The sequence below is a fragment of the Polyodon spathula genome, chromosome 27, assembly GCF_017654505.1.
Source record: "Polyodon spathula isolate WHYD16114869_AA chromosome 27, ASM1765450v1, whole genome shotgun sequence".
NCBI classification, from domain to species: Eukaryota; Metazoa; Chordata; class Actinopteri; order Acipenseriformes; family Polyodontidae; genus Polyodon; species Polyodon spathula.
The window spans coordinates 877,317-890,455 of NC_054560.1; the positions used below are offsets into that span (position 1 = coordinate 877,317).

General features: G+C 38.2%; 1 protein-coding gene across 3 annotated transcripts in view; it reads right to left on the reverse strand.

Moving 5' to 3' along the window:
• Positions 1–13,139, reverse strand: part of fer1l6 (fer-1 like family member 6) — a 164,743-nt gene that overhangs the window by 137,338 nt on the left and 14,266 nt on the right. For all 3 annotated transcript variants that reach the window (XM_041231013.1, XM_041231012.1, XM_041231014.1), the window contains 5 exons: positions 10,546–10,608; positions 10,100–10,178; positions 9,082–9,238; positions 7,802–7,988; positions 142–334 (listed from right to left, as the gene is read on the reverse strand). In XM_041231013.1, coding sequence (XP_041086947.1) covers positions 142–334; positions 7,802–7,988; positions 9,082–9,238; positions 10,100–10,178; positions 10,546–10,608 — 679 coding nt within the window. The remainder of the gene's footprint in view (positions 1–141; positions 335–7,801; positions 7,989–9,081; positions 9,239–10,099; positions 10,179–10,545; positions 10,609–13,139) is intronic.

Here is a 13,139-nt window from a genome sequence, read left to right on the forward strand (position 1 = left end):
TGACCCTAAAAAATATGTTTGATGAGGAAATATGTAATTTGGGAATTACATATTGGGAATTTTTTTTTTTAAAGACTTAAAACACTTATAACTTTGAAACATGTTTTGTCTTTTAAGAATGCATTTAAACATATACATTACCTTTGTCCCCATCCTGTTCATTTGAGATTTTTCTTAGATCAATATAGTGAGTTCCTACAGCCACATCATTCATGCTCCCTTCATCCCACACCTGGATTTTAACTCTTCTACAAAGAGGAGGGAACATTTCTTTGAAGACAATCTGCTCATTCCAAACCGGATGAGCAGAATTTTTCTGAACAGTTGTTCGGCCCTTTAAAGACGAAAAAAAATCATATTTACGCTGATTCTCAATATGTACTGTTATACAGTTAAACAACTGTATCTAAACATTTGGAAATTGTTTTCCATACCACACAAGTATAGAGTATGCACAAAATAAAGCATAATTTCACAATAATAGCGTATTACAGTCAGCACTTGCATATCCGACCCTATAAAATAGTGACTTCAGTGACGATTAAACGACTGTGACACATATCTGATTATTTCATTTTGGCCTGTTCCAACCCTTGTCTGTTTTTTCAGGGCAAACCAAAAAGATTAAGTCAAAAATACATAGCTGAAAGGACTGTGTTTTAAAATAAGTAGGTTTCCATTTAGATGTACTGTTGCCGTTTCTATTTAGTTGGTTTTGTTGGTACAGTACTATGTTATATATTATACTAATATAGTGCTCGCTAAGGCCCTAATGTCACAGTTCACTTGCCAATGAAAATTCTAAAACTGTTTAATGATGAACTGTTTTACATTACCATAGCTTGTCTAGTTCGCGTTGTTTTTGCTGCATTTTTGTCATAAAATTTGAGGAAGCTCTGTGTAACTGCACAATAAAGAAGCAGGCTATGACAGATAAACAAATACATTTTAACATTGAAGAGATGGGCTTTGTATCAGAAAACTAGTGATGGAGTCAGAAATCGCATGTGATGGGTAAGTGCATTAATTTGTTACATATATATATAATGGGGATTGATTTGTTTCTTAAAACATGACTGACGTGTATCTGAGTGTCGTATATCCGAGTGCTGACTGTAGTCTATTCCTGTGGTATTTATTTGTCTTGTATCGTTCCCCATCCCTCATGCATAACTTTCACTTATCTTTTGTAATTTCTATATCATGAACAACGTGTGTTGGTGGAGGGTGGGGGGGTTCAATGAATAATAAATTCATGTATGACATCTGCACTTTACTGTTTACCTCTATGACTACTGTCACACATATTTAACAAGGTACCTAAAAATTAAAAATTACACCCTGGCTCATGAATTTTAATGCTTTTTAACAATAACAGTTTTAATTTTATTTTATTTTAAAATAATAAAAACTGCATTTTGGTGTAAATAAAGTTTCATAAATGTGTCTGCTTATTTCTTGTATATCTCTAACTTAGGTAAAGCAAAACAAACAAACAAACAAAACTATTCCATTGTCAGCATTTAGCATACAAATTTTGTTGCATTTTATTTGCGGAATAATATTGTGGGAATTAATGTTTAATCTTTATATTGAGGTCTGTGCACTTGGCACTGCTTTGACTACAATACAGAATGTATTAAAATGCATTGAGAAAAGACCAAGGACAGTTTTTTTCTGCCACCAACACATCAGTTTGTCACCCTACCAAGATTATTATTTTTTTGCTAGTACAGTCGTCTCCACATATAGGAACACCTCCTGATAGAACACTTCGGCTAAGGGAACACCCTTGTGGTGAAACAGATTTTCTCCATTGGAAATACTCTGCCTAAAGGAACAGGAACTTCATTTAAAAGAACACCTTCTTGGCACCGCTGGTGATTCGTTCACAACGGACGCAGTACTGCTTTGTGACCCGATAGCTCATCATCATCATCAAACTTAAATTCAAATGGTTTATTCAATCTTTTCAGAAGTGACTTGTCAGCGTGAGAGTGTCTTGAGGCACATTGATTGGTTTATTAAATCTTTCCAAAACTGCCATCATATCCTTGAATTGTTTTATCTGATTTCCACAAGTGCTCCACATCGCTACAAAATAGTATGTAAACAAATGGCAAAAAAATCGCTGTTTCTCTTGCAACAAAAAGTTGTAAATTGTTTTACAGAAAACGTGAATCAGACACAAGTCGCAAGCAATTTGGTGTTTCCTGTTCTGTTGAGTTGCTTTGCCATTCTGTTAAATAATTCTGAGCATGTCTTGAATCCTGTACATGTACTGATGATTAATCTACAGCTGCTGCTGCATTTTTTAACATGTGTAGGGGTGCTGTGTTAATTTCGTTTGACAGTTTATTATTATAGTTTAGTAACATACACTTGCTTTTGCTTCTCTTATTCTGTTCATTTCATATGTTGAAGTACGTGCATCATGACAAGTAATACATATTTATTTATTGATTGATTCATAAAGGATCAATTCACGGGGTGGAGCTATGGCCCCTGATAGTGTTTATTGACAGAGTTAGTAAACATATACACATAGAGAGAGGGATTCCACCTCTTCAAGGCCCAACATTTACTTGATCGATAGACACGATAAACAGGAGAGGGGCCACCGTCTTTGAGGTGACCCGACATACGAGAGGGGCACCGTCTCTGAGGTTACCCGAGATATGAAGAGGCTCGCGAACCGGAAAGAAAAACATGAATTAGTGTTGTTAACACAAAAGAGGTTCCGGCTCTTCCTGACCCAACATATACAGTAGGGGGGTTCTGTCGCTGAGAAGACCCGACAAACAGGAGGGGGGCCACCGTCTTTGAGGTGACCCGACATACCAAGAGGGGCACCGTCTCTGAGGTTACCCGACATACGAAGAGGCTCGCGAACCGGAAAGAAAACATAAAGTTAGTATTTGTTAAAACATATAATGTGTGGTGTTCCGCCTCTTCAAAGCCCAACATAATAGAAGGAGGGTTCCGTCGCTGAGGAGACCCGACAAACAGGAGAGGGGCCACCGTCTTTGAGGAGACCCGACAAACACGAGGGATGCCACCGCTTGGGGACCCTCACATAGAGGCATCAGACCTGAAAGAAGAATCCCAAAAGAAACATACATGCAGATGGAAGGGTTTGGCCGGGGGTCCCCTCTGACTCATGGAGAGCCCTCCTCTATGAGGTAAATGAAGCAGAGCTTAACAAAGGATTGGAGAAAGTGGAATCACTACCCCCCAAAAGATGGACCCCCGGCTCCCCACTGACGCAACGTGAAGAAGAAAAAAGAGAGAACCGCCAATGCATAAGAAAGAAAAAGAAAACATTTAGATGAAAGAAAACAAACACTTAACGTGACAAAGGGGTTAGTAGACTGTACCCTAATGACTATGTGAAGACCCTCTGCACAGTGGAAAGAAAAAAAACCCTTTTAATTTTATTTCTTAGTGGAAATCTTTGGTGGCCCAGGCAGAAAGGTCGTCCCCACTCCGGACATACTAGCAATGGACTGATGTGCGGAGGATATTTCAGATGATGAAGAACGAATATAAGTTTCAACTGCTGATGAAGTCCAACGCCCCATATTTTTAATTAAATGCTGGTTAATGTTGGTTTTTGCAGCTGAAGTAGCTGCCCCTATTCTAAATGAATGAGGAGTGTAGAATTGTGAAGGAAGACCTGCTCTGGACACCACGGTGGAAAGGTGTGTTGAAAACCAATGCCTTGATACAATGGACCAGCTTGAATTGATAAACAAAGGGTCGGAGGATGAAATGGCCTTGCGTTCTGCAATGTACTTCAACATGGAAGTGAAGGGACACAGAGGAGAGTTGATCTTAAAAAGCTGAATACATTGTCCTTGCCGCAGTTGATCTGTTTTTGAAATGCGAAAAAATAAGATGAAATGAGAATCTGGGATGAGCTTGAGGTCACTGCAGCGGATACCGAGGGTAGGAAAGCTGGCAATAGAACAAACTGTATATCCAGAACATCTCAAAAACCCGAAAAATGCAGATAGACATGTGACTTCTATAGTTAAATCATCAAATGGAGAAAAACAGCCATGGCGCAGAATTGAAATCAAGTTACTGAGAAAGTCTATAGAAATAGGTAGGCGAGCAGAAGAAGGAGCCGGAGAGCACTTGGAAATTCCTCGTAAAAGGAGACGAACCGCTGGAATTGATAGAGTTGGGGAATTGATGGACATCAAGCGAAATTGATGCTGAATTCCTGACAAATATAGTCTGATTGTAGCTGGTGCCAGATGTAGAGTCCTTTGCATGCATTATGAACGCCATGATCCAGTCCTGGTTGAATGGAGTAGGAGTAATCCTGCTTTGTAAACAAAGTTACATAACATGCCCAACCTGTAGAGTACGAGGATCTGGTAGATGGGGCAAGTGCTGATGCCATGTAATCTTGAGCTGAATTAAGAAGTTTATTAATAGTTGGATTTAGTTGAAAATCAGCTGATTGAACTGTGGCGTTGCTGCTGGATATTGCAGAGCTGTGGGCAGCAAACTGTGGAATTTGGAAATCTGTAAACAAGAAACAGCATCAGCTGCATTATTAAAAATGCCCGGTAGGTGGCGAGCTTGTATTAGGAAATTATTAGAGACTGAAATCCATACTAGCCACCGCAGCAATTGCATGATAAGAGGGGAAGAGAAACGTCCTTTATTTATAATATGCACTGTAGTTGAATTATCACAGTAAAATAGTATTGATTTCTTAGACCAGAGATGACCCCATAGCTGGGCAGCTGCTACTATTGGGTATATCTCTAGCAGAGCTGTGGATTTTAGATGAGGAGATATGTTTTTGATTTCCTCAGGCCATGTACTGCAAAACCATTGATTGTCAAATAGACCTCCGAATCCCAGAGATGAGGCATCAGTAAATAAAGCCATATCGTGTGAAGCTGAAATGAAATCATCATAAAACACACAGAGACCGTTCCAGTGCTGAATAAGCGCAGACCACATTTTAATGTCTTTCCTAGCTTCTGAGGAGATATTTATAGGAGTCCAGATTTTTTGCTGTTGATGCCAGCGCTAGCAGTCGAGATATAAACGTCCTCCCCTGTGGAATGATACGTATTGCAAAGTTAAAGTAACCCAGCAATGAAAGCAGTGCCGTTTTTAATTGTTTTACTGATCTGAAAATCCTCAATGAGCAAACGAATATGGTTAAGTTTAGACTAGGCTGGCTTCAAACTTTTCTGTATCTAGAATAATTCCAAGGAATTCCAAAGAATGAAGGGGACCGATTGATTTCTCTTCTGAAAGCGGGAGGCCTACTTCAGAAAATAAGCTTTTAAGATTGGAAATCGCTTCTGCTGGTGCATCTGAAGGAGGAGAAATTACTAAAAAATCGTCCAGCAAGTGCAGCAGGAATGGGACATGATAGACATTAAGAAGAATCCAGCATAGTGCTTCCGACAGGGTAACAAATATCTTCGGGCTGCTGCGGCAGCCGAAGGGCAATTGGGTGGCAAAATAAAACTTCCCTTCCCAGCATATACCAAACAGGTGACGGAGAGAAGGATGGCTTGGCATTACTTTAAATGTGTCTGATATATCTGCTTTTGCTAACCAGGAATCACGACCTGCTAATTTAATTGAATGTATTGCGTCTGCAATAGTGATGTAATGCAGGGAAAATTGATCTTGGGGAATTAATAAGTTAATGCTGCTGGTGCTTGACCCCCGTGGTGCTGATAAATCAATAATGAGACGCTTTTTTCCCCCCTGACATTTTCCTCGTGGCAATGCCGATAGGATTAATTCTATATACTGGAAAAGGAGAAGCTAAAAATGGACCGACTATAAATCCTTTTATAATTTCTTTTTTGATGAAAGATTGCACTAATTGTGGTTCTTGAGTCGCTGAATAAAGATTTTTGCTTTTGAACGAGGAAGAAGGAATTTGAGTCAGACCGGTTGAAAAACCATTTTTTAATCCGTTGCTCAGGTAATTCATTAAATTACTGTCGGGATGATTGTGTAATTTAGTTGATAATGCCGGGATGTTTATAGGAGTAAAGACTGTGAGCATCGGGGAAAGTCACTTGCGTTTTAAAGGGCAGATTGTATCAGCGTCAGCGTCTCCGCAATGGCTGCACATGTGGATAACATTGCATTGCCTATTCGAACAGAAGCCAGTATTGAAATTGTTGCAGATTTGTCTTCCTCCTGAAAATCTAATACTGCGCCCGTATTTGTCTTTCCTTGTGGATTGATCGAGGGGAGCTGAAGAATGTATAGGATTAGGTACTGAAGATCTGTATGAATTAGCGGCGAAACCGGGTGCTGAAATTAGGGCTGGACCGGAAGAAGCTGTAGGCGCCGCTCAGTATTTGATGCTGGAATTAATGACAGCGCTGTAGATTGTTTTCCCTGTTCCATATTAGACACCCTTTTATTTAGATCCAACAGTTGGGAACTGACCGAAGATAGAGTATCGGCAAAAGGCTGCATAAATGATTTTATCTCGTTAAATATTTGCGAATGTTGGATTTCAATGGCTGGCTGCTGGTTAGCGGTGCTAGTTGTGGGGGTGATTTGATCCGGAATAGACTGCCTGCTGTCTGTTTTAGGACTCTGAATGGCTGGGCGTGGCTGATTATGTTTTTTTTTTTTCGTTTTTTTTTCGGAGGAAAAACTGGTTCTGCTGAGACTGAATTGCAATAGGAGAATGATCTGGTAATGACAGAAAATCCTGGGAATCCTCTGAATCCGATGAGGACTGCTGCAAGTATTCCATTATTGAGGTATACGAAAGTTGATGGGTCTTGAAATCACTTAGGGTTATGCCAAAACGAAAAAACACAAGACAGCTAGGTAGAGGTGACTAATGTTTAAATAAGGTAGATTTAATTGATGACAGGAGATGATAGGTTGTTGGTGCCTAGCTCCGCCCCCTGAACCCCACTTATAGGTTAACATTTAAGCCCAGCCACATGCTTGGTGGTCCAGTGGTTAAAGAAAGGGGCTTGTTACTAATTCCCAGTTCAATACCAGCTCAGCCACCGACTCACATTGTGTGACCCTGAGCAAGTCACTTGACCTCCTTTGGATGAGACATAAAACCGCAGTCCTATTGTAAGTTACTCTGCAGCAACAGTTGTAATGCATAACACTAATGTAACACAATTTTTGTTCCTGGGTAGTGGGTAGTAAGTATTATTTCCTAATTGCTTATGCCTCAAAAGTATAGAAACTGGCTATTATTCCTCACAAACTTTGCTTTTGAGACCAGGACAGTGATATTTCAAAATATCACTATTTCCAATGGGAAAATGGGAAAATGGGCTTTTCGTTCACATAAAACTTTGTGAACGAAAAGACACACATTTGCCCATTTTCCCATTGGAAATAGTGATATTTTGAAATATCACTGTCCTGGTCTCAAAAGCAAAGTTTGTGAGGAATAATAGCCATGTTCTATACTTTTGAGGCATAAGCAATTGGGAAATAACACTTACTACCCAGGAACAAAAAAAAAAAAAAAAAATGTTTTTGTTACACAGTGTAATTCACCCGCTAGTCTCTGTAAGTCGCATTGGATAAAAGTGTCTGCTAAATGACCTAATAATAATAATAATAATAATAATAATAATAATAATAATAATAATAATAATAATAATGTGTCCGGTGGTCAACTCCGTCTTCGAGAACACTAACTAAGAGAGGACTTTGCACGCTTCCAGAGGGGTATTGTCTTAGCCGGAGCCTACTGCAGTAGAACAAGATAATTGATTAAACAAATGCAAATGCAACACATATTAAAAAAAAGCAATACCATTTGACCAGAAAAGGCAACAACCACATATGGGTCTATAAGGTCCTTATCGTCTCCCCTGAATGCCTTTGTCATGTTGGCCATGATGCTTGAGTTCATCCTGGGAAGGCCCTCTGCTCTGTAGACCTTGATGTAAAACCTGGCCCATGGTCTTTCTGATGGAAACCCTTTGGGAAGCAGAAGATTCCTGGGGAAAAATCATAATGTTATTGTGGAAGGGGTGTGGGTAATTCACTGACTAGGAGACAGACAGGTGTACTTGAAAACACCACACAGGTACCCAGTTTTATTTTCAAACAGTTCTTGCTTTTTCCGGCAGAGGGCACTGTTGACCGTGGGCTGCCTATCAACGATGATAGACAGCACCACGGAAATACCACAGCTGGTACGTGAACAGCAAGTGCACTCGCAGGTGCTCAAAGAAATAATAATGAAAACAGAAGGCGAAAAGAACAATGGAAAATAAAACAGTAATAAAACTACAAATAAAAGGTGCTGCACTCGGCAGCGTTATCCCGGCCGTCGCTACCCGCACGACCCGGATCACCGTCCTACTCTGTAGGCTAACTAGCCTGTTCTGTCACAATACGCCGGGGTCTGCCCAAGGGTTCCCCGCTCTCTCTGTCTCGCTATGAAACTCTCTTTGTTTTGCCTGATTCCTGGTCCTGGATCAGAGCTTCCGCACTCTCGGTGCGTCTAAGTGGGCAGACCTGAGGAAACAACGGAGCGTTAATTTATAGGGCTAACAATCTCCCAAGACGCGCCTCTCAGCCATTCAGAGAGGGGGAAAGTCTACACACCCACTTTCCCACCTCCCCGTGTCACTGCCATGACTCACAGGCGGTTGTTGGACGACTGCCGCCCTCTTCCTGCAGCCCGTGAACACGCCAGCAGAGTCAGCACAGATCTCTCCCTGTTACAGTTATATAAGCACACAACATTCTAATCCTGGATTTTAAAAAAGACCATTACAGATCATATACAATCTGCAATATTTTACAGATCAATATACAATCTGCAATGTTCCATAGTGTTTTAGTTATTCTTTTTCTCCATTAGATTGTGATGGACTGGATACAATTAACTTTTTCAAGTTGTGATGAACTGTGAGCTGACCCACTACGAATTGTAAGACCACCAAATGGTGCTGTATTATTTTCAGCTGGGTTATAAATTCAAGCAGCAACAGTTTAGATTTATTTTTTAAACCAGACCTCATTACAAACCCCATTTTGGCAGAATTAGTAAACAGATATGGTTATATAACTATAGTTACTTACTTTTCAATTTTTTCCTCTGCATCACTGGCTTTCTCTGTGGCCTGTATAGTGTCCCCTTTCCCAATGACACTGATATCACATTTTAGATAACCTTTGACACCTGTTCTAATATCATTTGGATCAGTAAGTAATGCCCACTTATTGCAGAATTGGTGACCTAAATAATATAAAACATGAAAAACATTTATGGAGAGAGAATACTGTATTATGGTGAATTTGTATTAAACAGTTTATTATTCATATGAATTAATATATTTATGTTCTCAAAGACACAACAGTATTTATAAAAGATGGCAGTAATTTCTGGCCATTAAAAAAAACTACTGGGCAATATTTAACACACAATTTAGAAAAGTACTCCCTGGTTATTTTACTGGTCAGTAATGGTTTTAGATGTGATTTACTGTCACAGATTGTTTCCGAGAGATTGTATCTAGCCAATTGTCAGTGGTATATGCAAATGAGCTGTGTCCCCTACTTAAAAGTCAGTTGCATACACCATCTGTTTACACCGTCATGTTATGGCTATGGGACATCTCTGGGTGTCTGATCAATAGGGATCGCCGAAGCTCAAGGAGGCTATTTCCAGACTATTTCCTTTACTTGCTCATGGGATTTCAAAGGCTAGTGGAGTGCTCCCTCAATAATTAGGCCCATGCAGGACTCAAACCACACTCCCCTGCACAACAAGCTGCAGTGCTTACTAGGTGAGACATTTGGGACTTTTCCATAAAAATCTGCTTTAAAGCAGCTTTCCACTGGTTCACATTATTCACTCAGAACTGAACACGCAATCAAAAGATACAGTTCCTTAGGCGTTATAAAAAAAGACAATTGTTGATGAGAATTCTTTATAACTGTCTTCATGAGATATATAATGTGGGCTATAATGTAGGGATTCATATGTTTTGGGGGTTGAATGTACTCTGCAATACCTGGTGTATGGAGATCCATTATAATGATTCTATACAGTTCAGCTATATATATGTTTTTTGAAAATATGTATTGATAGTCCTACCTGGCTGCTCATAAACTGTTCCCACATCCAGTTTAAAAGATCCAATCAAGAAGCTGCGCATAATCTTAGAATGCATAACCTGGAGGTTATAAGAACATCATTATTAATATAGTTGTATTTCTATGTACAGGTAGTTTTATTTTCTTCTGTTGCTCCAAGACACTCATGTAGTATCATGCATTGATACATTTTAGAACAGGAACAATTCCTCATACTATAGGTAGTTTTTGATAAAACACTGATAGACAAAACATTACCATGTCAATATTTTATATTTTTAAACACATTTTTCAAAGAACTGTCATGTGTCAGCATAACTGTCCTTACATATTTCTGTGTAAGTCTTTTTGAGAAGATATTGTTTACTCAAGTTAAACAGTTTTTTTTTTTTTGTTGTTCAATCCAAAAATGTTTAAGTAAAAACATGCTTCACACAGAATACTTACAGAAAGTCTAATAATCTTGTCAAAGAGCAATTCTTGTGGACCAATGAATTCAAATACAAAGTACTGTGAAAAGAAAAGACAGCATTAGCAACCTAATCTGCATCTCATCAGAATGACCTGATAATTCTTTTTTTTAAGGGAATCAAAAAAATTAATTGTTAAACAGTCTCTCTTGTTTTCTGTCATGCTGACAGCTTTTCGTAGAGCCCTTGACCATGAAGCTCCACACTGCCTCTAGTGGATGTAAGAAATACACACGTATTTTATTGCTGTATTCCAACCATAGCAGAGTTTTAGAGTGAATCAGATGTACTCCACGATATACAAGATTGGGAGATCACTATTGAGGCCACAAGGGGGCTTTACAATTCCGTGAGGCATATTTCTTAATTATGTTTTTGTCTCGGGTTAGAATGTTCCACCACAGATATATTTCAAGTACAAAATATCTTTCCTAATAAAGGCGGGATCGAAGGCTTTGAATAACTGTAAATATATTTACTTAAGACCCACGCAATATGGTTTAATTATAAAACATGCCTAGGATTCTTCACAAATACTTGCCAGTGCTCATTGGACAGACGGAGAAAATAAATATGTCTCATATAAATTGTGGGCGTGTCTGGGATGTCGGAAAAGCGTTAAGTTTGACTTGAAGTAAGGGCTGGAATCTGTATCTGATTTGTCTGTATCAAACAGAAAAACAGATTTTTAGCTTTATAAAAGTCTTGCTTTTTTTAAAAATCATTTCAGCTCCAAATATAAATAGTTTTTCTATCACACTTCTAAGTTTTAAAAAGTAATCTAAAACAATATAATACAATATATATATATATATATATATATATATATATATATATATATATATATATATATATATATATATATATATATATATATATATATGTAAATCTCAACAACAAAAATACATAATTAAGACAACTCTAATATCTCATACACATACTATCTTTAGCCTTGTAGCTTGGCTGGTTCTTTAAATTCTTCAAGATACACAAAAACCCAGTGAGCCCTCCACCTCAACAAATCTATAACATTCTTTTGAGTGTTTCAGTGCAGTTTGAAATGCATTTGCAGGTAAATTTAAGTAACACACTAACAGTAAAACTATAATAAGCAATACTTGGAGTTAGTAAAATATAAAAAAAAATAAATAAATAAAACCTTCTGCCAGTTTCTCTACAAACTGAATTCAGCTGCTGATGTACAGGTGTTTGTTTGTTGCATCACAGATCTGAAATCATTGCCACTATCACTGCTGCTTTCAGATTGTTTTTGATATTTTTTCAGTTTTTTAATTGCTGATCTCCAGATTTTCAAAGGACTGTTTCTCTGCATTTTCCGTGTTCTTCTAACAAAAAGTATCCAGCATTTGCATATTCGGCTCCATCATCAACTGCTGAATAAAGCAATCAACAAAAAACCTCCTAAATGACCCAACTTTGTTGTCTGATGTCTTCTGCTTTGGGAATTCAGATTTCTCAAGAGGCTGCATGGCTGCATGAAAAGCTCATAGCGCTTTGCATCTGACAACGTGTGTGTGTTCTTACAATAAAGTCTGCTGTCATCTGGGTGCCTGCAAAGACACTTTTTATTTCTATATAAACTTATTTTTTAAAACATTCAATCAATCAATGAATCAATATTTATCTATATAGCTCCTTTTCACGACACATCGCAGCAAGGCGCCTATCATGGACAAAAACATTGAAAAACCAAAAAAGAAGCAACAATAAGCAACGCAAATTTACAACAAATTGAAAACAACAAATCAGTAAAACAGAACAGTAGAATACTAAAACAATGAGACAGAGTAAGAACATTATTTAAGGGAGTAAAAGGTTGATTTATAATAATGTGTTTTCAGTCTTGTTTTAAAAGAACTAGGCAGGTCATTCTATAATGTTTAGGGCTTTATAGGTGAACGCCCTACTGCCTGTGTTTTCCTTTTAATTACAGGAATAATGAGTAACAGAACATATGGGATAACATGAGCATTTAAATAAGATGGAACAGGGCCATTTAAAGCCTTAAAAGTTAAAAGCAACGTCTTAAAATTGATCCTAAACCAGACAGGAAGCCAGTGAAGATGCTAGCACAGGGCTAATGTGCTCTTGTCTTAGTTCCTGTTAAAACTCTAGTAGCAGCATTTTATACAAGTTGCAGATGGATATAACATGACTGCAAGTACGGAGAATAAGACACTGCAGTAATGGGTCCTAGAAGATACAAAAGCATCTGGTAGGGAAAGCATACTTTTCAGTTTGGTAATATTTCTTAAGTAAAAAAAAAAAAAAAAAACATTTTAGTAACATTTCTAATGTGTGGCTGAAAAGAAAGATCTGGGTCAAAACTCACACCTACATTTCTCATTTCAGCTCTAAATTCAGGAGAGAAGCCACCAAGGAAGAGATCCGATGAATGTATATTATTGCATTGCTTGTGATATCACAGAATCATCACTTCTGTTTTATCAGAGTTTAACACTAAAACGTTTTTAAGCGTCAATTTTAAGTCAGCAAGACAGGTACTCAAAATATATGCAGCCGAGGTGTCGCCCTTTTTGAGAGATAGAA